The sequence below is a fragment of the Papio anubis genome, chromosome 20 (assembly GCF_008728515.1).
Source record: "Papio anubis isolate 15944 chromosome 20, Panubis1.0, whole genome shotgun sequence".
NCBI classification, from domain to species: Eukaryota; Metazoa; Chordata; class Mammalia; order Primates; family Cercopithecidae; genus Papio; species Papio anubis.
The window spans coordinates 20807679-20831278 of NC_044995.1; the positions used below are offsets into that span (position 1 = coordinate 20807679).

A 23600-nucleotide genomic window follows, 5' to 3' on the forward strand; every position below is an offset into this window, starting at 1 on the left:
GCAACACCAGTAAAACTACCATCTGTGCCTGTTTTTCTTCTGGGGTCAGGCAAATTAAATCTAATGTTCACTTAATTTGGGGAAAAAAAATTACCGAGATAGGGGAAACCGTAATCCCAGTAGGCGAAGATTTGGGAGGCAGAGGCGGCAGAATCACTTGAGGCCAGGAGTTGGAGAGCAGCCTGGCCAACATGGTAAAGTTCCGACTCTACAAAAAATACAAATATTAGCCAGACATGGTGGCAGGTGCCTGTAATTCCAGCTATTCAGGAGGCTGAGACATGAGAATTGCTTGAATCCAGGAGGCAGAGGGTGCAGTGAGCTGAGTTCGTGCCACTGCACTTCAGCCTGGGCAACAGAGCCAGATTCTGTCTCAAAAAAAAAAAAGAAAGAAAAAGAAAAAGAGCACCTAAGAGCATCCAGCCGTTTCAGATATGACCATGTGGTTGGGTGCGGTGACTCACGCCTGTAATCCTAGCACTTTGGGAGGCTGAGGCTGGCGGATCACTAGAGGTCAGGAGTTCAAGACCAGTCTGGCCAACATGATGAAACCCCGTCCGTACTAAAAGTACAAAAGTGAGCTGGGCATGGTGGTGCGTGCCTGTAATTCTAGCTACTGGGGAGGCCGAGGCATGAGAATGGCTTGAACCTGGGAGGCGGAGGTTGCAGTGAGCTGAGATGACGCCACTGCACTCCAACTTGGGCAAGAGAGTGAGACTCCGTCTCAAAAACAAAACCAAAAACAGATATGACAATGTATCACAAGCCTTTCTATTAAGCTACTGTGGGAATGGCACATGGAGGGTTAAATACAAAGCAGTTCTGGAGAGAAGCCAGATATAATCCAATTAAACATGGACATTTAGTGCATAAAAAGGTGGCATATCAAAAGCATAAGGCTTTGCTTTATAAATGGAGTAACCCATGCAGTGAAATGCACAGGCCTTAAGACTACAGCTAGATGAGCTCTGACAAATCTCTGTACCTGCATCACCTCCGCTGCTCTCAACACAGCACCTTCCTATCAGCTAGGACATTTCTGTGTCTCCTCCTCAGTTGATCCCAGCCGCCCACCTTCCCTCAGAGGCAACTGCCACTCTGACTAGGAATTTCAGTACGTGCTACTAGGATATATGTAAAATAAGACAAAATTGGATCCATGTGCTAGGATAAATTCCAAATGGCTGATTTACATGTAAAAAAAGAAACTATACAAACTAGAAGGCATTCTCATCTTTTAATACATTCCTTATCCCCAACCTATACTGTCCCCCTCTATGGCCCTTATTCCAGCACATCCTGGCTCAGGGCCTTTGCATGTGCTGTTGTCTTGAGCTGCAAGCTCTTCCTCAGCCACCCCGTTGCTCCTGCTCACCCCTTGATGGAGTGCGACCCGGGCAGTGTGGCCCTCAATTCAAATCACACCTCCCATCCCCTGCTGGATTTCCCACACAGCAGTTAACCTGCAGCATACTACATGTGTATTTTCCTTATCTTGTAAACTCTGTCTCCCTGCCCTAGAACTCAACTGCTGGAAGACAGGGTCTTCTGGCTCTTTTGTTCAGTGTGGACTCCCCAGCGCCTAGAGGAGGTGCTCAATTACTTTTTGCTGAGAATGAAAGTGATGAAAGGACAGGGGCCAGGGAGCTGAGCGGGGCAACAGAACAGCACATGAGGGGACTGCAGGTGCGGGTGGGGACGACGGCTGAGGAATCCTGGCGCCGCTTTCTTCCAAATGTCCTGGGGGCGGTGAGGTGTTGGGGTGAACAGTGTCAAGTTCTCGGCTTCTGTTTGAACACTCTCTTCAGCTGCACAGCTTCTGCAGGGCCCCCTGGGCCTGAACCCAGCGCAGCCGCCACTGGGGCAGGGACAGGCCCTGGCAGAGCTCCTCAGAGAGGGCGGCCTGGCCTGGCTGCTCCCACCTGGGGAAGGGCATGGCATCAAAGGGAAGGCCTGGCCCTCCAGACCCTCGCTGGCCTCCCCGCAAAACCATGGCCTGCTCCTTTTCACCAGCCCCCCGGCTTGAGTCCTGACTTTTCTGTTTCCCACCCACAGCACGTTCCCCTCTCACCAGTCCCCCACGATCCCCTGCAGCTCAGGGATTCGCTCCAGCGCCTGTTTCAGCAGCTTCTCCAGCCTCTTCAGAGCCTGCCCCAGGTTCTCTTTCTGCTGTTTTTCCTGGGATGCCTGGATCTGCAGCAGCTCTGAGGGTGAGAAAGCCGGGAGGCAGCTTTGAGTCCTCTGGCTCGCTGGTACCTTACAGCAATGAGTCCCCAAGTCTCCAGTCCCCTAGTCTTGACCTCAGCATTTCCCACAAACTAATGATGAGTCTGTCTCCTCTTCCCAGCCTGGAAGTCCCCTTCTGAGGGACTGCCCTTGAGATGAGGACCTGTCCCTCCTCCCAGGTTCTCATCTTAAGGGCAGTCCACACCATCCCCCCGGCCCCACCCAGGCCTCCTTCTGGATGCTTTCCTCCCTACCCCTGAGAGCCCATCAATCTCCATGGCCTGTCCGCTCAGTCTTCTCCTCTGCTCCAGGCCTCGGTCTCCTGCTCTGGCTTACCCTCTGCACTATACACAGGGACCTTCCTGAAGCCTAAATCTGATGCTCTCCCTCCTGTCTGGAACCCTCCAAGGTTCTCCAGTACCCCCAAGGCAGAGTCCAAGCTCTTCAGTAGGTATTTGAGTTTCATGATGTGGCAAAACCTGGCCGATCCCCAGGGCCCACAGTAGAGAGCATCTTTCCTCCTGGAGGCCCTTCCAACACTCCTCGCCCCAAGGCTTCCTCCTCCACCTGCTCTAGCTTCACGCTAGTGGTGCTTTCCTCTGGGACTGGGACTGGGCCTACTCCCTCTCCATGTGTGCAGAACAGGCCCAGCTCAGCAAGTGTCGACGAGCAGCGTGATCAGACAAGCTGGGCCTGAATCCTGACCCCATCCCATCCCTGCCCTGTGACCTTGATCACGACACTGGCTCTTTCTTCAGCTCCGTCTGCTGTCAGGTGGAGCTGTAGGCTAGTGGGGCAGAGGGCCGGGAGAACTCTGGGGATGGGACCCTTAGGGCTTGCTAAGAGGTTGAAGCTGGTGGGGGTGGGGGGATTAGGGAGATGGGGAAATTCAGGATGACTCCTGGGTTTCTGGGTGCAGCACTTGGATGAGGAGGGTGAGATAATTTAACAAGGGAGGAAACAAGAGGAGGAGGAACAAAATTGTTCCTTGGAGTAGAGAGAACCAGGAGTTCCATGATAGATGTGTAGAGTTCAAGATGCCCATGATTACAAGAAATATATAATTAGCCAAGCATGGTGGTGCATGCCTGTGGTCCCAGCTACTCGGGAGGCTGAGGTAGGAGGATGGCTTCAGCCCAGGAGGTTGAGGCTGCAGTAAGCCGGGATGGCACCACTGCACTCCAGCCTGGGTGACAGAATGAGACCTTGTCTCAAAAAAACAAAAGCAAAACCAAAAAACGCATGAGGTGGGCAGAGGGCACGGTGGGCCAAAGGCATGGTAGGCAGAGGCTGAGGTGGGCAGAGGCCATGGTGGGCAGAGGCCGTGCAGGGTCTGGGGCTGCTCTCATTGCTCCTGCACACTGCTCCCTCCCCTCGTGGAGAAGTGGAGGGCAGGGAGCCCCAAACTCAGAGGCTTGAACACAGTCTCTTCCTCCAGTGCTGCTGGCACTGCCAGTTCATTTCTCATCAATTCTCCTCTTCCATGTATTTATCCTTTCATTCTTTACTCTTTACTTCCGTCCTGGGGAAACCCCTGGGGTGGGGACCTTTCTCCTCACTCCCCATCAAGCCATCTGGGCTGGCACCTGGCAGACACCCAGTGAGTATCTGGTGAGTGAATCCAGGAATTAATGAACTTCTCTGACCTTCAGTATCCTCATCTGTAAACTGGGGGTCTTAAAGTCCCTTTCCTCATGGTCATGACTCCAAGAGACTGTGTGTGTACACAGACAATGATGCTAATCACACTGGAGACGCAGGGTGCTTACTGCATAGCAGGCAGCGTTCAGTGCCCTGTGCGGGTTCCCTGCCTGAATCTGCCCAGCGCCTCGGTAAGACATTGCTTTATGCTTACTCCACTGAAGAGGAAGCTAAGGCACGGGCAGGCCGCACAGTTAGGAAGAGACAGGGCAGAGAGGATTCCCAGGCTTTGAACTGCTGAGGTATACTACGTGACGGTGATGAATGAACACGTGGAAAGTCGACGGGCAGTGTGGCTTAGTGGTTGGGAGCACGGACCCATTTCACACCACCTGGATTCAAATTCCAGCTTTGCCATTTGGGCAACCTACTAACCTCTGCGTCTTAGTTCCCTTCTCTGTAGAATGGAGAGAACAGCAGCACTTACCTCATGGGACTGCTGTGCAGATGAAAGAAGGGAGAATGTTTAAAGCCCTTAGCACATAGTGGACACTGTGTAAGCAACGGGGTTGCTGGTAAGGACTCATGGAGGCTGTTGTTAGTGGGAATGGGCGGGGAGGCTGGATGGGGCGGCAGGGCAGGCCTACCCTGGGTGGGAGGGCCTGGCGGCAGGCTAGTCTTCATGTGGAGCAGATCCCAGCACCAGAGGTTCTGCTGGTCCTGCAGGAACAGAAGGTCCTGGCGAAGAGAGGCAGCTGCCGGCAGGAGCAGCTCCGAGGCCTGGAAGGGGAGGGAAGGATAGTCATCTGGGGCGGGGCTGGGGAGACAGGTCACAGGAGACAGGCACTCACCTTCCCTGGGGGCAGCCCCAGCTTGTGGCTCAGTGCTATGAAGCTGGAGCCCCTTGGGGATGCGGGGTGCAGCTGGTGGATGGATGGGAGGACTGTGGGCAGGGGCTTCAACCTAGGGGTGGGGAGAAGTCTGGGTTGGGTGGGGACTGAGAAGAGGCCTTGGGTTCTGGAGGCTCTGGGGGCCCACGAACTTCAAGGTGGGTCTGGGGCCTAGGATGCCAAGACCAGGGCTGCCGACCCAAGGGTGAGGTCGGGCAGCCTGGGAACACTGGGGGTCTGGGGTTATCTTTTTTGAGGAGGTTCAGGGAGCGACAGTCACCCATGGCAGGGGATGCAGGGCAGGGGTGGGGCGGCCCCAGTCTCACTCTCCAGGGCTGTGCCGCAGCAGCGTGCCCAACAGAATGTGAGGCAAATGCCGGACTTCCTCCTCCAGACAGTGCAGCAGCTCCCGGCTCTGCGGTGCCACTGCCTCAGATGTAGGGACCACCTTTCGCTGGACCAGAGCTACCACCTGTGGGGAAGGCGAGGGATGGGTGGGGCAACCCACGTCCACCCAGCCCCATCTTGGCAGATCCAGCCCTACCCAGACCTCAGCCCAACGCCCATCTCACCTCCCCTGGGCTCCGGCACAGGCGGGTCTTGCTGGCTGAGTTTCCCTTGATAAGCAGGCGGATCTGTTCCTGGGTCTCCTCCTGAGGAACCAGGATACCCTGAGATTCACTCCTCCCAGCTCCCAGCCTTAGTGCGCCTCTCTACTTAGGTCCTGCTTCTGCCTGGGAGTCTCACCTGGGCTCTTGCCTAGGAGGCCCAGTTCTTAATTTTTAAGTGACAGCATTCTTTTTTTTTTTTTTTAAGTGACAGCATCTTGCTCTGTCACCCAGGCTGGAGTGCAGTGGTGTGATCATACCTCACTTCAGCCTTGAACTCCTGGGCTCAGGTGATCCTCCCACCTCAGCCTCCCAAAGTGCTGGAACCACAGGCATGTGCTACCACACTGGGCTTAGGTCCAGTTCTTAGCCAGTTTTCAAGCCTCCCCTCTGGCCCTCCACAAGGCCCCGCCACCTCTTCCCGGGCCCAGCCTCTCACCACCAGCTGGCGCCAGTGCAGGATCCGCTGCTGTTTGGCCTGTAGCTCCCTCAGCAGGAGCTGCCGATGCCCGGCTGCATCCTCCAGCTCCTGGCTCTGAGCGCGCAGGGCCTTGAGCTCCGCCCACAGGCCACAGCCCCGAAGCCCCAGTATCAGCACCTGCCTGCAGGGCAAGCGGAGGAGAGCAAAGGACAGGAGGGCGACTGAGCCACACAAGGGACCATAAACCAGGGAAAGAAACCGCAGGGAGAGGAGACAGGGATGGGAGCCACAGGGGCTGAAAAAGTCCAATGGGCTGAGACGCTCAGAAGCGAGACGGCCTAGAGGCCCCTGCTTGGGGAGCCCCTCACCTCTCACTGGATCCCAGGACGCGTCTCTCCATCTCTTCCATCAGGCCCTGGAGGCGCTGGGTCAGGACTTGCCGCTCCTTCAGGAGGGCACTCCGCTGGGAGACCAGCACACCCACAGTCCGCCAGCCCTCCTGCAAGGGGGGTACAGAGTCAGGGTACACCCAGGGCATGATCCATGGGTGAGGGGATTGAGGAAGTCTTGGAATGCGGTGGGGAGGCGAGCCCTGGGGTCACCTGGATGAGATGAACCATGGACGGCAGGGTCTGGTTGGAGTCTGACTGGTCCGGGGCCTGGGGTCTGGGGTGGGGAAAGAGCTGCTGAGGGAGCCGTGCGGTGGCCTTGCCTTGGTACTCGAGGGTGGCCAGTGTCAGTCCTGCCACCCCACTGGGCAGTGGGTTTCAGTTCCACCCCGTCAGCAGGTGGCTGGGCCAGGTCCTGAGGCTATCCCAGCTCACCCACTCACGCGGCCTTCCCCAACTGTAGGGATACCCTGCCCCACACCTGGATCTCTCTGTATCGCCAAGCCCATCCCCACTGCACAGGGACCGAATCTCTGCCTCCCGCTCTGCAGCCAGGTGCTCCAGGGCAGCCAGGATGTGGCCCGGGGGGTGGTTTGTCAGCAGCGTCTAGGGGGAGGGAGGGTGAAGTCAGGGCAGGATTGGGGCAGGGCTGTGAGCTGAGATCCCATGGGAATGGGGCTGTCGTCAAGAGTTAGGTCCTGGCACCCTAAGTTTTGATCATGGGGCGGGAGGGTGTGCCTTTCCTGAGAGCCCTGCCCTCTCACCTCCGCAGAGCTCAGCCACTGCTGGTAGGAAGTGCCAAAGTGGTCTTCATGAGGGGTTCTGTGGGGTTGGGTAAGGGGACAGAAAATGTTACAAGACACGTCAATTATCCTCTAGTTATCACCACCGCCCTATAAGGTAGGGGCTGTCATCGTCCCTATGCCTGTTAGACTTGAGTTCCCCAATGATACCAACCTGCTGGCCTTGGGGCCTTTACATGGGTTGTTCATCCGGGACACTCTCTGGGCCCTTCACCCAAGCTGAGCTTCCTCACCAAAGAACCTCTCCCCTCCTTGCCTTCTTAGCTGGGAAAGGCACTGCCTCTGGGTGCCCAGAGCCTCTCAGGCCTCCTCACTCCCCCAACAGCCCTGACCACCTGACTGTCACTGTGATGAGTGTGTCCCCTTCTATAGAACGTAGCCCAGAAGCTCAGTGTCTGAGGAATTAATAAATAAGAGACACCCCACTCTTAAAACCCAGGTTCTTTGCAGGGTCTCTGGGGGCTAGGGACACTCACAGGAGGCTGCCTCTCTTGGCCTGGGGAAGCAGGAGGTTCTGCAGGAACTGGGCCCGGAGGGTGCAGGCTGTTCGAACATCACGCTAGGGAGAAGAAGAGGAAGGGACCTGAGGGGGACCCTGGCGTCTGCCTGACTCCAGGCTCCCTGCCCCTTCTCCCATGATCGGGGACTCTTACCAGGACCACAGGCTCCAGGCCCAGAGCTGCCGATGTGAGGGATCCAAAGGTCACATCTACTTTGGCTTTCCTGGAGGGAGAAGTGCAGTTGGGGCTGGGGTCCCTGGGAAAACAGATGTCTGTGCCCCATCTCCTCTCACTGCCAGCAAGGCCGGTCAGAGGAATCACTAAGCCTAGATCCCGGAAGCCGTCTCCAGATTAGGCCACTGTCACCTCCCAGCTGGAATATCGCATTAGCCTCTCTACTGCTCTTGCACCATGAGACTGTTCTCCACCCAGGAGTCAATGATCCTGTTAAAACCCGAGGAAGATCATGTCCCTGCTCAGATCCCTCCAAAATAATGTGATGTTTCCCCAGCACATTCAGAATAACAATGGGCCCAGCGTGGTGGCTCATGCCTGTACTCCAGAGCTTTGGGAGGCTGAGGTGGGCAGATCACTTGAGGTCAGGAGTTCAAGACCAGCCTGGGCAACATGGTGAAACCCCGTCTCTACTAAAAATACAAAAAATAGTCGAGCACAGTGGCATGCGCCTATAATCCCAGCTACTGGGGAGGCAGAGGCAGGAGAATGGTGTGAACCTGGGAGGCAGAGGTTGCAGTGAGCCTGAGATCATGCCACTGCACTCCAGCCTGGGCAACAGAACCAGACTCTGTCTCCAAAAAAAAAAAAAAAAAACAACCCCAGAACAATAACAATAGTTAACAGGCACTTTTCTAAGCACTTCATATGATTGAGTCCACCTAACGATCATGCCTACCCAATAAGCTTAGTATTAATGTTATCTCCATTCCACAGATCTTAGAATCTGAGGCACACAGAAGTTAAATACCTTGCCCAAGGTCACCCAATTTTTTTTTTTTTTCAAATGGAGTTTTGCTCTCGTAGCCCAGGCTGGAGTGCAGTGGCACGATCTCAGCTCACTGCAACCTCTTTTTCCCGGGTTCAAGTGATTCTCCTGCCTCAGTCTCCCGAATAGCTGGGGCTACAGGCATGCACCACCACACCTGACTAATTTTTGTCGGCTGGTTTCAAACTCCTGACCTCAAGTGATCTGCCTGCCTCGGCCTCCCAAAGTGCTGGGATTACAGGTGTGAGCACCGCACCCAGCCTAAGGTCACTCAATTTTAAGTGGCCAAGCCAGGGCACGAATCAGTCTCAGGGCAAAATCGCAACACATCATCCACAGTTCTCTGTCCACTCCTCCAACTTCACCTCCTCAGGTTCTCAGTCTTGCCTGAGAAACTCGAGCTGACATTGGCTCCTGGCTGCTCTTCCTGCATGCTGAGCACGCTGCCTCTGCTCTTGCTATTCCCTCTCCACAGAAATTTCTCTCCCAGTTCAGTGTTACCTCCTCAGAGACCTTCCCTCGCTAGGGCAGCATCTCCCTCTCCCTTCTATTACAGGCTTTTCTTCACAGCACTCATCTCTACCAGAAATGATAGGGTCTGCTTGGTTCCTAGTTTACTATCTGTCTTCGTGTCACAGTGTAAGCTCCAGGAGGACAAGGACTTGTTCTCTGTTTGTGGCTGTTTCCCCAGAGCTGGTGTTCTAGGTATACAGGTGTTATTCCAGGCACTGGAAATATAAGTGACTGAGATGACAAAACCTCCTGGCCTCATGGACCTTCCATCCTAATGGTGGGAGTTGAGAATTCTGGAACCCAAGAAGGGATCGGGGCAGAGCCCTGAGGTCTCTAAGAGAATGTCTGGCTGCCCAGCCTGGTAACGGTGGGTCCCTGAGGCCCACCTCTCCATGTCCTGCAGGCGCCTCAGTTGATTCTGCAGCCGCTGCATGGGATCTCGGAGCCTATGCTGCTGTCTTCGCATGGCCCCAGCTTGGGCCCGGAGGAGGAGAGCTCGACGCTGGGTGTCTTGAGTGTGCTGAAGTGCCTGCTCCATGGCTGTGTCTGTAGAAGGAACAAGGGTGGCCATCAGCACCTTTCCCGCCCCACATTCTGTTGCCCATTTTCTGGTCCCATGGCTCACCCTGAGCCTCAGTGTCTCGCTCCATCAGTTCCAGGCTCTGGTCGAGCTCCTGGATTTCTGCCCGCAGGCGGGTCACAGTAGCTTCCAGCTCTAACTTCCGACGGACCTGGGAGGATCAGATTCAGGGTCAGATGCACGGTCTGATCGGGGCTCAGCCTGGCCTGTCTTTTGGGGGTACCAGGCTCCTCAACTGGTGGCAGAGGGTTTTTGCTCAGCAGTTTCTGTGTCTGAAGCAGAAGCATTAGGGTACTGGCTCCCTCCTTCCTCTTAGGATTGTCTTACCCACACTTCCAGCCTGTTTCCTGTTTCCTGTCTGTGCTGGCGACAACCACATCTTTGTCCCAGTATTGATCTCTTCCTGGAGCCCTGCACCCAGAAGTCCCAAGGACTCCTGGAAGCCTCCCCTTAGGTGTCGTATGAGCCCCTTACACCCACTAAGTCCTACACTGGCCTCAGCATCTCTCCCAAACCTGTCCCTTCATCTCTTCTCAGCAGCTTTGATGCCACATATCCATGTCCCACCTCTCTGCCCCCAGCTAATACTATCTCTTTATATTTTTTTCTTTTTTTGAGACAGAGTCTCACTGCATTGCCCAGGCTGGAGTGCAGTGGAGTGATCTCGGCTCACTGCAACCTCTGCCTCCCAGGTTCAAGCGATTCTCCTGCCTCAGCCTCCCAAGTAGCTAGGATTACAGGCGTGCGCCACCACACCTGGCTAATTTTTTATTTTTAGTAGAGATGGGGCTTTACCATGTTGGACAGGCTGGTCTCGAACTCCTGACCTCAGGTGATCTGCCCGCTTCAGCCTCCCAAAGTGCTGGGATTACAGGTGTAAGCCACTGCTCCCAGCTGAGCTAATGCTATCTCCACTGGACTTTAAGCCCTATGAGGATGGGGATCAGGGCTATCTTGTGACCCATTGTCCCCAGCATCACCCAGCACCTGGTTGGGCTTAGAGCAGGAGATCTACAAATCATTTTTCGGATGAAAGAGAATCTTGTAGCCTATGCTTCTCACCTGTGGACTGTCCTGGTGGCCATACCTAGGAAAATGAGACCAGAGTCAGTGGATGAGTGGGGCTTCCAGTGGGGAGGGCAACAGGTGTGATGCTGTGGTGAGGACAGGGCTAGATGGGAGTGGGGATAGGAAGGGATAGCTTTAAAAAGCAGTTACCAGAGTAGGTTTCCTCGGATCTTCTTGACAGTCCTACAGTGCAGAGGCAAAAGGAGGAGTTACTATGGACCTCACCTGTGCCCCCTCCCCTACTCTAGCCCAGCTTACCTCTGACTGTGCACATGTTGCAAGATGTAGGCCCAGATGTCAGCCCCCTGGCCCAGACACAGCCTGTGGGGACAGTGTGTAAGTGTATGCCTGGGGCAGCACACAGGGTGTGGGATCCTCATTCCCAAGGTGATGGTGGTAGGGAGTCTTTATTAGGGAGTTCTCACTTCTCGGGGAGGGAAGGCCCAAACTTTTTTTTGCTTTTTTTTTTTTTTTTTTTTTAGAGACAGAGCCTCACTCTGTTGCCCAGGCTGGAGTGCAGTGGTACAATCATAGCTCCCTGCAGCCTTAACCTTCTGGGCTCATGCGATCCTCTCACCTCAGCCTCCAGAATAGCTAGGACTACAGGCAGGCACCACTACACCCGGCTAATTGGTAAAACATTTTTTTTGTAGGGACTGGATCTTTGCACTAAGTATGGTGGTATTCTCATTCCCCGGGAAGGCGGGGGTGGGGGTGAGTGGCGAGTGCTCCCTTTCTCCTGGGAGAGGGTTATCCAGTCACATTCAGAGGTGGAGGTGGGGGATGTACTGCCAGGAAGTGCCATCTCACGGCCAGATGTGGGGCATCACTCCTACAGATTCAATCCCCGATGGGGTGGCCACGGCTAACTCCTGAGTGTCCTTTTTGGTTAGGGTAAGGGTGGGAAGGGGAGGTGCTGCGGGGACAGCCTCACCCTGGAGATCCTATTTCCATACGGAGAGGGGTCTTCGCTAACTCGTGGAGGATGCTCACCAGTGCTAGGGACCTCACTCTGGGAAGCCTCCCAGGGCAGGGAGCCCTCAGTAACTCGGGTCACTTTCGATGGGGAATGGGGGGTCGAGTCCTCAATGAGGGTTGGAGTTCTCACTCCCGGAGACTCAATCTCCAGGGTGGGGAGTCCTCACTCCAGGAGCGGTCCTCACCTGCGCAGTGTCGATTCCCGGGCTCGGGCCGCCACGGGCACCCCCATCTCTTCGGCCGCCCAGCAACTCAGTTCCCGCGCTTCCCGCGCTAGCTCCATGACAGCGACACAGCTGCGCCACCGCCTCCCTCAGCCTCTTCAAGTGTGGCGCCCGCCTCTGACGTCACGGACGCGCCAACAGGACGTCATCGGTTGCCGGGCAGACAGCGGGCTCCGGCGCTGCGTAGTAATCTTAGCGTGGTAAGGTTGGGTCTTGCAGCGCTCACTCTTCCCAGGTGGGTCTCCTTGAGTGGAAATGAAAAGGGCGTGGAGATACGGCGGCTCCGCCCGCCTTCCCTCGTTCTCTCGCTCACTACCAGCTAACCCGAAAGAGGCAAAACAGTCCTTGATGCTTCCCTTTATTTTCTTCTTCTTCTTTTAATTTAATTTAAACATTTTTATTTTAATAGAGATGGGATCTCACTATGTTGCCCAGGCTAGTCTCAGTTTCTGGGCTCTTGAACTCCTGGGCTCAAGCGATCCTCCCGCCTCGGCCTCCCAAAGTGTTGGGATTACAGGTGTGAGCCACCGTGCCCGCCTGCTTTTCTTGACAAAATGGGACTTGCATCCTAGGAGGACTGGAACCAGGCAATGAGATCCTGAACTTACTGCTCTTTGATTTCAGAAACAGGTGTCCCATGTCTGAGTGGAGGGTAGGGGCAGATAGTATGACCCTAACATTTCCCTGGCATGCATTTTCCCATTCATTTGTGCTTACCATTCCATAAACTCAGGGAGCTGACTCTGTGCTGGGTGATGCTGGGGACAACATGGTGACCACGACAGCCCTGGTCCCTGTTGTACAGAGCTCCCAGTTCAGTGGGGAGACAGACACACCACCAGGTAGGGATGGTAAAAATAAGCAGCAGGGGTGGGTCAATTTGGGACACAGCAGGTGTGAGAGGTCTACGGGATGCCCAGAAAGCAGTAGGGCTGGAGTTCTGGAGAGCCCACTGGGCTAGGTCAGAGAGCTGAATGCACTGTGAGCATCAGTATGAGACCAGAGCAGAGGAAGACGGGCCCTGAGGAAAGGCAGTATTTACAAAACTTTCACTCAGCATGCTTGCCTAGGCCATCACTTTCTCCTTGGTGTCCAGTTCAGAGCCTGGCTTTCGAAATAGTTGTTGAATTAGGCCGGGCATCGTGTTTCACGCCTGTAATCCCGCACTTGAAAGGCTGAGGTGGACGAATCATTTGAGGTCAGGAGTTCGAGACCAGCCTGCCCAACATAGTGGAACCCTGTCTACAAAAAATACAAAAATTAGCTGGGCATGGTGGCTTGCGCCTGTAGTCCCATCTACTCTACTCAGGAGGCTAAGGCAGGAGAATCGCTTGAACTCAGGAGTAGAGGTTGCAGTGAGCCAAGGTCCCGCCACTGCATTCCAGCCTGGGTGACAGAGCAAGACTGTGTCTCAAAAATAAATAAACAGTTTTTGAGTCAGCAAATGGGGAAAGATGGTGGAGTGAGACTAGAGCTGGGTACCCAGGGAGGAGGCTGGAGCAGGATGAGGGATGGAGGGTGAGGACAGTTGCTGGGCCAGGGTGGGGCTGTGGGGAAGGAAGGAGGAGGCAGAGTAAATGGGTCATAAGTTTGATGAACTGGAAGAAGGGAGGGGATTCAGGGTGAGGCTCAGGGCTCTGGCCCAGGGATTGGATGGGGTGGACTTTGAAACAGGGACCTGTGAGGAACAGTTGTTTTGGGAGAGATGCTGAGGACAGCGTGGAGTCTCGGGAGTGTGAGGAGCCAGGGAGACATCCAAAGGGCGCCTCAGGTCTCTGACCTAGGGGACAATGATCACCACTGAGATAGGTGTGCAGGAGAAGCTGAAGCCAGCTTCACACACCTGTCGAGGATTGAGAGGCAGAAGAGAGTGCCATGGGCTGATGCAATCCTGGTGGGCTTCCTGGAGGAAGGATTGCCAGCTGTGACTCCTGGATGTCTGGTTTCTTAACAGCTGCCATTTCCCCCAGATATGCCCATTCTTCTACCTGTGTAGAGAATTTTTTTTTTGCTATTTTTTAAGAAAATCAATTAGGCACCACATCTGCCATGGGTCTATGAGCTTTTCAGGGGACTCTGAATGTGTTTGAGACCTTTAAAACATGTTAAGAGAATGAGGTCGGGTGCAGTGACCTGTGCCTGTAATCCCAGCACTTTGGCAGGTCAAGGCGGGAGGATTGCTCGAGCCTAGGAGTTTGAAACTAGTCTGGGCAACACAGAGAGACCCCATCTCTAAAAAAAAAATGTTTTTTAAGTTAGGTGAGTGTGGTGGCGTGTGCTGGTGGTCCCAGTTACTTGGGAGGCTGAGGCTGATGCGGGAAGACCACTTGAGCCAAAGAGTTCAGAGGCTGCAGTGAGCTAGGATTGTGCCCCTGCACTCCAGCCTGGGCAACAGAGCAAGACCCTGTCTAAAAAAAAAACAAAAAACAAACAAACAAACAAAAAACAAAGAATGAAAAGACGAGTCACAGACTAAGAGAAAATATTTGCAAAACACTTATAAAGGAGTATCTAAAATATATAAATAACTCTTAAGACAACAATAATTGGCTGGCCACAGTGGCTCACACCTATAATTCCAGCACTTTGGGACACCCGGGTAGGAGGATTGTTTGAGCTCAGGAGTTTGAGACCAGCCTGGGCAATATAGCGAGACCCCATCTTTACACAAGAAAAAGAAATTAGCCAGGCATGGTGGTGTCCGCCTGTGGTCCCAGCTTCTTGGGAGGCTGAGGCAGGAGGATGGCTTGAACGCAGGAGTTTGAGACTGCAGTGAGCTGTGATTATGCCACTGCACTCCAGCCTGGGTGACAGAGCAAGACCTTGTCTCAAAAAACAAAGCAGGCTGGGTGCAGTGGGTCATGCCTGTAATCCTAGTACTTTGGGAGGCCGAGGCAGGTGGATCACTTGAGATCACGAGTTGGAGACTAGCCTGGCCAACATGGTGAAACCCTGTCTCTACTAAAAATACAAAAATTAGCTGGGCATGGTGGCAGGCACCTGTAATCCCAGCTACTCGGAAGGCTGAGGCATGAGAATCGCTTGAACTTGGGAGGCAGAGGTTGCAGTGAGCCAAGATCGTGCCACCGCACTCCAGCCTGGGCGACAGAGTGAAACTCAGTCTCAAAGAAAAGGAAAAAAGGAAAAAAAAAAAAAACCAAAGCAAAACAAAGAAAATAAACCAGCTACATAAGCATTCTACTTTTAAAGGATATGAGCTCTTCTTTTCCATACACTTTGTGAACTGGCATACTTTTGTTACTTTTTTGGTTCATTACCAGCATGTTAGTAAGCTTTGGCAGAAACATAAGATCAGTTTGCCTAAGAAACTGTTTTTACCCTATTGGCTATCTACATTCTTTTTTTTTTTTTTCTTGTTCTTTTTCTTTTTCTTTTCTTTTTTTTTTTTTGACAGATCCTCACTTTGTTGCCCAGGCTGGAGTGCAGTGGCGCAATCTCGGCTCACTGCAACCTCTGCCTCCCAGGTTCAAGCAATTCTGCCTCAGCCTCCTGAGTAGCTGGGATGACAGGCATACGCCACCATGCCTGGCTAATTTTTGTATTTTTAGTAGAGATGGGGTTTCGCCATGTTGGCCAGGCTGGTCTCGAACTCTTGACCTCAGGTGATCCGCCTGCCTTGGCCTCCCAAAGTGTTGGGATTATAGGCGTGAGCCACCACGCCCAGCCTGGCTATCTACATTCTATTTCATGTATGATGTGGCTGTATATTTATATGTTTGAACCAATGATAGTAGGTTATCAGAACATATTAGTGCCACTAAGTTGGTATACAACCCCCACTGCTAAATTTGACTGGCTTAAAAAAATATGTGTGGTGGGCAATGTATTAGTCCATTTTCATACTGCTATGAAGAAATATCCAAGAATGGGTAATGTATAAAGAAAATGAGGTTTAATGGACTCACAGTGGAGCATAGGTACGTCTTACACGGCTGCAGGCAAGACAGCATGTGCAGTGGAACTGCCCTTTATAAAAATCAGATCTTGCCGGGCACGGTAGCTCACGCCTGTAATCCCAGCACTTTGGGAGGCTGAGGTGGGTGGATCACGAGGTCAGGAGATCGAGACCATCCTAGCTAATACGTCTCTACTAAAAATGCAAAAAATTAGCTGGGTGTGGTGGTGCACACCTGTAGTCCCAGCTACTCGGAGGCTAAGGCAGGAGAATGGCGTGAACCCGGGAGGCGGAGCTTGCAGTGAGCAGAGATCGTGCCACTGCACTCCAGCCTGGGCGACAAAGCGAGACTCTGTCTCAAAAAAATAAAATAAAAATAAAAATAAAAAAAGATAATAATAAAACAAAAATCAGATCTCATGAGACTTACTCGAGATCACGAGAACAGCATGGGAAAAACCCACCCTCGTGATTCAATTGCCTCCCAGTGCGTCCTTCCCATGAAATGTGAGGATTATGGGAGTTATAATTCAAGATGAGATTTGGGTGGTGACACAGCCAAACCATATCAGACAGAGTGTGGTCATGGTGGGCTGTTGTTGGTCTTGGGTGCCTGGTATCTTAGTTCTCTCTGTCTGTCTGGAAGGCCATCATCTCCCCAGATAAAACCCTCCTCACACTCTCAAGGAAGATGGCAGTTATGAAATCTCACAGCCTCCCTTGTAGCCAGGGCTCCAGCCTAGCCTATCTGGTTTTTCTTTTCTTTTTTTTTTTTTTTTTTTTTTTGAGATGGAGTTTCGCTCTGTTGCCCAGGCTGGAGTGCAGAGCTGCGATCTCGGCTCACTGCAACCTCCGCCCCTGGGTTCAAGCGATTCTCCTGCCTCAGCCTCTCTAGTACCTGGGACTACAGGCATGCATTGACTGCGCCTGCTAATTTTGTATTTTAGATACAGGGTTTTAAGCAATGTTGGCCAGGCTGGTCTTAAACTCCTGACTTAGGTGATCCGCCTGCCTCGCCCCTCCCAAAGTGCTGATTACAGGTGTGTGTGGCCACCAGCTCTGCCCTGGTTTTGAACTCTATTTGTTCCTTTACACCTGATTCATCTTTTTTGAGACGGAGTCTCGCTTGTTGCTCAGGCTGGAGGCAAATGGCACACCCTCGCCCACTGCAACTCCTCTGCCTTCCTGGGTCTGCGGATTCGCCTCAACCTCCCAAGCTAGCTGGGATTACAGGCACTGGCCATCATGCCCGCTAATTTTGTATTTTAGAGATGGGGTTTCCACCATGTTCGCCAGGCTGTCTTGAACTCCTGGAATCTCAGGTGATCCACCCACCTCAGCTTCCCAGTGCTGGATTATATATGGAGGTGACCGCTACTCGCCACACTTGATTCATTCTTATTTCTTTTTTCGGTGACATATTTATCAAAAGATTCAAATACCTCTTAAATTATCAAGAATATAATTGCAGACCAGAAAACAATAAAGATTGGATAATAAAGACTGGTGTAAAAAAAAAGTAATGGCCACTTCCACTTCTAAAAATGGAGGAATAGGGACCAGATGAAACAGTCTGAAACAATTTAAAAATGGGACAAAGTGTTGGCAACAATAGACTTGAAGACATTGGTTCTTAGGCAATAAAAGACCACGGTCCCTCAGAAAAGGAAGACAAGGTGAGCCCTAAGATTGCCCTAGCTTGCCCTAGCTTGCCCTAGCTTACTGCCTGGAAAACGTTTCCAGGCCTAGGGCAAGGAGCAGGGACCCGGATGGAGCCCGCAGTCTCCCCAGGTTGGGATAATGGAGCTTAGAGTCCAGAGAAGCTGAGGCAGCTTGAGTTCACGGGCAAGGTACTGGAGAGGAGGGAACAGCACAGGGAGAGAACTCCAGAGATCTGCGGAGGATCCCCTCAAGTGATCAGTGGAGTGCTGACAAATACATAAATAGATGTGGGTGAGGAAATTATCTGAGGGTGGAGAAAGTGCCATCAGAAAATAGTAGAGGGAACAATCTCCAGAGCCCACAGAGGGCCACAGAAAGTGGATGTTCATAATCCTGTGGGCACTGGGTAGAGGAGCTGGCCTCAGCAGCAGCAAAAGGTTAGCCCTAGACCAGTGGTCCCCAATCTTTTGAGCACCAGGGACCGGCTCGGCTGGAAGACCCATTTCCAGTCCGGGGATAGAGGTACAGTGATGGCTCAGGATGAAAGTGTTCCACCTCAGGCCGTGAGCAATTACATACATATACTTTTCCCTGTTTTTGAGGTGGGAGTCCCCTCTTCACCCAGGCTGGAAGTGCAGTGGCATGATTTCAGCTCACTACACCTTTACCTCGGGATTCAGGCGACTCCTCCTGCCTCAGCCTCCTGAGTAGCTGGATTACAGGCGCTCACACCACGCCTTCAGCTAATTTTTGTATTTTTAGTAGAGACAGGGTTGCACCATGTTGGCCAGACTGGTCTCGAACTTCTGACCTTAAGTGATCAGCCCGTCTCAGCCTCCCAAAGTGCCGGGATGACAGGCGTGAGCCACCATGTCCCACCTAGGCATTAGATTCTCATAAGGAGTGTGCAATCTAGATCCTTCATATGTGCAGTTCACAATAGGGTTCGTGCTCCTGTGAGAATCTAATGCCACTCCTGAACTGGCAGGAGGTGGAGCTCAGACGGTGATGCTCGCCCATACGCCACTCACCTCCTGCTGTGCAGCCTGGTTTCTAACAGGTCATGGACTGGTATTGTTTCATGGCTTGGGGTTTGGAGACCCCTGCCCCTGCCCTAGATGAAATACTTCTCTGATGCTAACTAATCATGCTTAAAAGCAAGGCCCAAAAGGATCAAGCTATTATTTAGCTGTGTTCCAGAACAAAATTCAATAATATGTATAGAGACAAAAAAAAAAAAAATCCAGCATCCAACACTGTAAGATTAACAATATCTGATGTCAGTAAAAAAGTGTAAGGCAATGGCCGGGCGTGGTGACTCATGCCTGTAATCCCAGCAGTTTGGGAGGTCGAGGTGGAAAGATTGTTTGAGGCTAGGAATTTGAGACCAACCTGGGCACCACAGCAAGACCTTGTCTCTATTAAAAATTAAAAAAAAAAAAAAATAGCCAGGCGTGGTGGTACACGCTTGTAGTCCCATCTACTTGGGGGATGGAAACAGGAGGATCACTTGAGCCTGGGAGGTTGAGGCTTCAGTGAGCTATGATTGCACCACTGCACTCCAGCATGGGTGTGACCCTGTCTCAAAGCCAAAACAAAACAAAACCAAACATAAAATAAATATCTGTATTCATGTTTTATAATATCCTCAGTGGGTTTGTGCCTTTTTGGTATAGTTGTCAAGCAGCTCAAGAAAGTGGTGGGCTGTATCTGCTTAATGTAACTGGCCACTCTTGACTCTGGTTCCCAGGAAGACCTTCAACCTGGCCCTAGTCAAAAAGGCTGCAAGCTGGCCCCCAAGAACTCACACAGCTTTTCCCAGTTCAAATGGCCCCAGGATAGCATGCCCACCGGCTTCCAGGAATCACTGTGGTTACTGTGCCCGGGTGCCCGAGCCTCACAGTGTTGTGCATGGGGAAAAGCCTCTGTTGGGTGCTGACCTACAGGCCAAGGATGGGCCAGTTTAGGTAAATGGGAATGAGGAAGGAACACCCGGCCCCAGAAAACTTCCCTTAAAGTTCAGATGACCACAGGAAGCTCCCTGTGCCTGTCACCTGCGTCTCAGTAGCTCACTGCAGGCACCTGGTCTCGCTCCCTCCAGTCTGGCAGAGCTTGTTACATCACCTAAGACAATGAAGGAAAAAGTGACCCCTTCAGAGGAAGGCCCTGAGCACCTAGGGTGCTTTCTGCCCCCAGAACCCAGAGTGAATACCACGAAAGCCAGTTGTCTGGTTGGTGTTAACAGCACGGTGCAGGTTGACAGTCCCAACGTCCCATTGTTATGCTGGTGCTCAGCAGATGGTGAAGAGCCTCCAGGCATGCCCCACAGCAGTCCCTGCTGCCTGCTTCCTGGTTGGGGTAGGACACACCCCTGTGACTTCCTTTCCTGCTATGTTTCTGCCCATCCTGCCCCAAACACACATGTAGGTAAGACTGGGTCTCGGACCGCAAAGTCAAGAGAGAGGAGGAAGTTCTCAGTAACATGCAAGGCAAGCCTTACCACCATGATTTGGAAAGTTTCACCAGTCTCCGCTTTGAGGACACTTGATCTGTCCCTGTGATTTGGTCACAATTGCCTTTGGACTGAGACACCACCAAAGGACAATGGATGACCTGCACCTTCAGGAGCGGTCACCCAGGGTGCCTGTCTGGGCGAGTCTCATTCTCATTGCTACCTGGGCTTTTTAGTTTGTTTGTTTGGGAGACGGGATCTCACTCTGTTGCCCATGCTGGAGCCATGACCCAGTCATGGCTCATCACATCCTGGAACTCCTGGGCTTAAGTGATCCTCCTGCCTCAGCCTCCTTAGTAGCTGGGACTTGAGCCAATTCTCCCAGCTAGATTTTTTCAGTTTTAATTTTTTGTAGAGATGGGGTCTCACTATGTTGCCCAAGCTGGTCTCAAACTCACCAGCCTCAAGCAATCTTCTCTCACCTTGGCCTCCCAAGTTTTTCTAGGATTGGTATGAGCCATTATACCTGGACACTTTCTGCTTTTTATTATTTTGTTTTTATTTTTATTTTTGAGACAGAGGTCTCTCCCTCATCCTGCCCAGGCTGGGCCTGATAAGCACAATCTCAGTTCCTGCAACCTCTACCTATCTTGGGTTCAACAATTCACCTCAGCCTCAGTGCCTTCGGTTATAAAGCGTGCACCATCATACCCAGCTAATTTTGTATTTTTGGTGAGACAGGGTTTCCACCACCATGTTGTGGGGAATCTGGGGACCTCTGGAGGGACTGGCGCGGCGGCGGCGGCGCGGGCGAGCGGCGAACCGCCTACGGATGACCAACCACCGGCGGAACATACATTGTGAAGATTTCCTGGACATTTATTAGTTCCGTAAATTAATACTTTTATAATTTCTTATGCCTGTCTTTACTGCAATCTCTGAACATAAATGGTGAAGATTTCATGGACACTTATCACCTCCCCTTGTGATTTCCTGTGCCTGTCTTTACTTTCATCTCTTAATCCCGTAATCTTTGTAAACTGAGGAGGATGTATGTCACCTCAGGATCCTGTGATGATTATGTTAACTGCACAAATTGTAGAGCATGTGTGTTTGAACAATTTGAAATCTGGACACCTTGAAAAAAGAACAGGAAAACAGTGATGTTCAGGGAACAAGGGAGATAACTTTAAATTCTGACTGCTTATGAGCCAGGCGGAAGAGAGCCATATTTCTCTTCTTTCAAAAGCAAATAGGAGAAATATCGCTAAATTCTTTTTCTCAGCAAGGAACATCCCTGAGAAAGAAAATGCGTCTCTGAGGGGAGGCCTCTAAAATGGCCACTTTGGGGATGACTGTCTTTTACGGTTGTAGACAAAGGGATGAAATAAGCCCCCGTCGCCATTAACGCCCCTGTAATCCCAGCTACTCAGGAGGCCAAGGCAGGAGAATCACCTGAACCTGGGAGGCAGAGGTTGCATTGAGCCGAGATCGTGCCACCGCACTCCAGCCTGGGTGAGAGAGCGAGATCCTGTCTCAAAAAAAAAAAAAAAAAAAAAAAAAGAGAAGAAAGGCCAGGTGCAATGGCTAAGGCCTGTAATCCCAGCACTTTGGGAGGCTGAGGCAGGTGGATCACGAGGTCAGGAGTTCAAGACCAGCCTCACCAACATGGTGAATCCCCATCTCTACTAAAAATATTTTAAAAATTAGCCGGGCATGGGGGCAACCACCTGTAATCACAGCTACTCAGGAGGCTGAGGCAGGAGAATGGCTTGAACATGGGAAGCTGAGGTTGTAGTGAGCCGAGATCGCACCACTGCATTCCAGCCTGGGTGACAGAGCAAGACTCCGTCTCAAAAAAAAAAAAAAAGCAGCTGAACCTTCTCCTAGGCCCATCTGTGCACTTCTTTGTAAAATCCAGTTGTAGCAAAATAACCCTTCTATGTCAGTTTAGCTAGAAACCCTCATCCTCTGTATCTGATAAACCTCAGCATCTGATCAGGTTCCTCAACCTCCACCATCCTCCTTGTGATGTCTGGTCACCCTGGCCTGTCTTCAACTAGAATCCTATTAGGTTGGTTTAGTCAGAATCCCCCTTACCCTCAATGTTTTCTCTTACTAATTTTCTATCCACTGACCCCTACCCTGCTCCTTGACTAGGACTTCCCGCTTGCTCATGCTGTATTCAGTGTTGAGCCCCATCTTTCTCCCTCAGTGCAAGCCCCTGTTTTGCAGCGTTCCCTCTGCATATTGCAATGGTTCTGAATAAAGTCTGCCTTACTGTCTTTTTTGTTTTTTTTTTTTTTGAGACAGAGTCAGTCTTGCTCTGTCCCACAGGCCAGAGTGCAGTGGTGAGATCTTGACTCACTGCAACCTCTGCCTGCCAGGTTCAAGCAATTCTCATGCCTCAGCTTCCTGAGTAGCTGGGATTACAGGTGCCCATCACCACGCCCAGCTAATTTTGTATTTTTAGTAGAGACAGGGTTTCACCATGTTGGCCAGGCTGGTCTCGAACTCCTGAGCTCAAGTGATCTGCCCGCCTCGGCCTCCCAAAGTGCTGGGACTACAGGCATGATCCACTGTGTCTGGCCTGCCTTACTGTCTATAACGAGTGTCACTGAACAAGTGTTTCTTTAGTAATGCTTCCCCAGTTTTCTTCCATTATATATTGGACCACTCCAATTGTCACTGTCTGGCGGCATGTCTGTCTCTCATCCCAATTTATATGTTCTGAGGGGGTTGGGTTGAATTTGAAGTAGTCACTGCTAGGTCTCCAGGGTTAGGTAGCACAGCCAAGGCCCTTGGTAGGCAGAACTAGACTTCTGATGTGAATACATGAATGTGGGCAGGCTGTCCTCGAGCAACGGGTTCCTCCTCTCTCTCCCATGGCCCCCATGCCATGGCAGGGTCCCAGAGTTGGTCTTGAGTTCTGGTCGAGTGGGCTGCTGGAGCTACCACTTCCTTTCCTTCAAGCTGCCGACCCAGGCTGGCAACACTTGTGTGATACTGTGAAATATATATTGGTCTAGGTCCCATTTTGTGGCCCAGAGCTCCTAAAACCCTTGGGATCTCTGGCGTGATAAGAGTGTCTTTTTTTTAATTTTTATTTATTATTATTATTTTTTTGGATGGAGTCTCACTGTGTTGCCCAGGCTGGAGTGCAGTGGTGCGATCTCGGCTCTCTGCAACCTCCACCTCCCAGGTTTAAGTGATTCTCCTGCTTCAGCCTCCTAAGTAGCTGGGATTATAGGCGTGTGCCATCATACCCGGCTAATTTTTAGTAGAGACGGGGTTTTGCCACGTTGGCCAGGCTGGTCTCAAACTCCTGGCTTCAAGCGATCTTCCTGCCTCAGCCACTCAAAGTGCTGGAATTACAGGCCTGAGCTACTGCACCTGGCCAGCTGGAACAAATTAATCAGGCTTGAGGAGGGGGGTCATGGGAACACCCGATTTATAGCTTGTCAGATCACAAGTCTAGGTAACAACTTACCACTTGTGGCTGATATCCAAAGTTGAGGGGAGTCTTATGGGATTGAGCCTTCAACCTGTGGGATCTGATGCCATCTCCATGTAGACAGTGTCAGAATTGAATTAAATTACAGGACACCCAATTGGTATCTGCTGGAGAATCTGGTTGGTTGATAGGTGGGGAAAGTACCCCTGCTCCCGGCTCTAATATTTGGTGTTAAAAGTGTTATGCTGAGGCCTGGTATGATGGCTTACACC

The 23600-nt window shown here is 52.0% G+C and overlaps 1 protein-coding gene across 2 annotated transcripts; it reads right to left on the reverse strand.

Moving 5' to 3' along the window:
- Positions 1 to 749: 749 nt before the first annotated feature.
- Positions 750 to 23580, reverse strand: HAUS5 (HAUS augmin like complex subunit 5). Of its 2 annotated transcripts, none has more exons than XM_031659634.1 (22): positions 23365 to 23580; positions 19430 to 19546; positions 13688 to 13828; positions 11806 to 12088; positions 10901 to 10963; positions 10793 to 10825; positions 10637 to 10661; positions 9620 to 9725; positions 9381 to 9540; positions 7632 to 7701; positions 7455 to 7537; positions 6940 to 6997; positions 6657 to 6781; positions 6389 to 6452; positions 6155 to 6285; positions 5805 to 5967; positions 5330 to 5410; positions 5084 to 5229; positions 4719 to 4830; positions 4515 to 4647; positions 2072 to 2204; positions 750 to 1922 (listed from the first exon to the last, which is right to left on the reverse strand). In XM_031659634.1, exons 4-22 carry the CDS (start codon positions 11901 to 11903, stop codon positions 1805 to 1807), a joined length of 1902 nt encoding a protein of 633 aa, XP_031515494.1. In that variant the 5' UTR covers positions 11904 to 12088; positions 13688 to 13828; positions 19430 to 19546; positions 23365 to 23580; the 3' UTR covers positions 750 to 1804. The 2 variants fall into 2 exon arrangements, with proteins under 2 accessions (XP_031515494.1, XP_003915403.2); XM_003915354.5 differs by lacking the exon at positions 23365 to 23580 and adding an exon at positions 19635 to 19796.
- Positions 23581 to 23600: the final 20 nt, after the last annotated feature.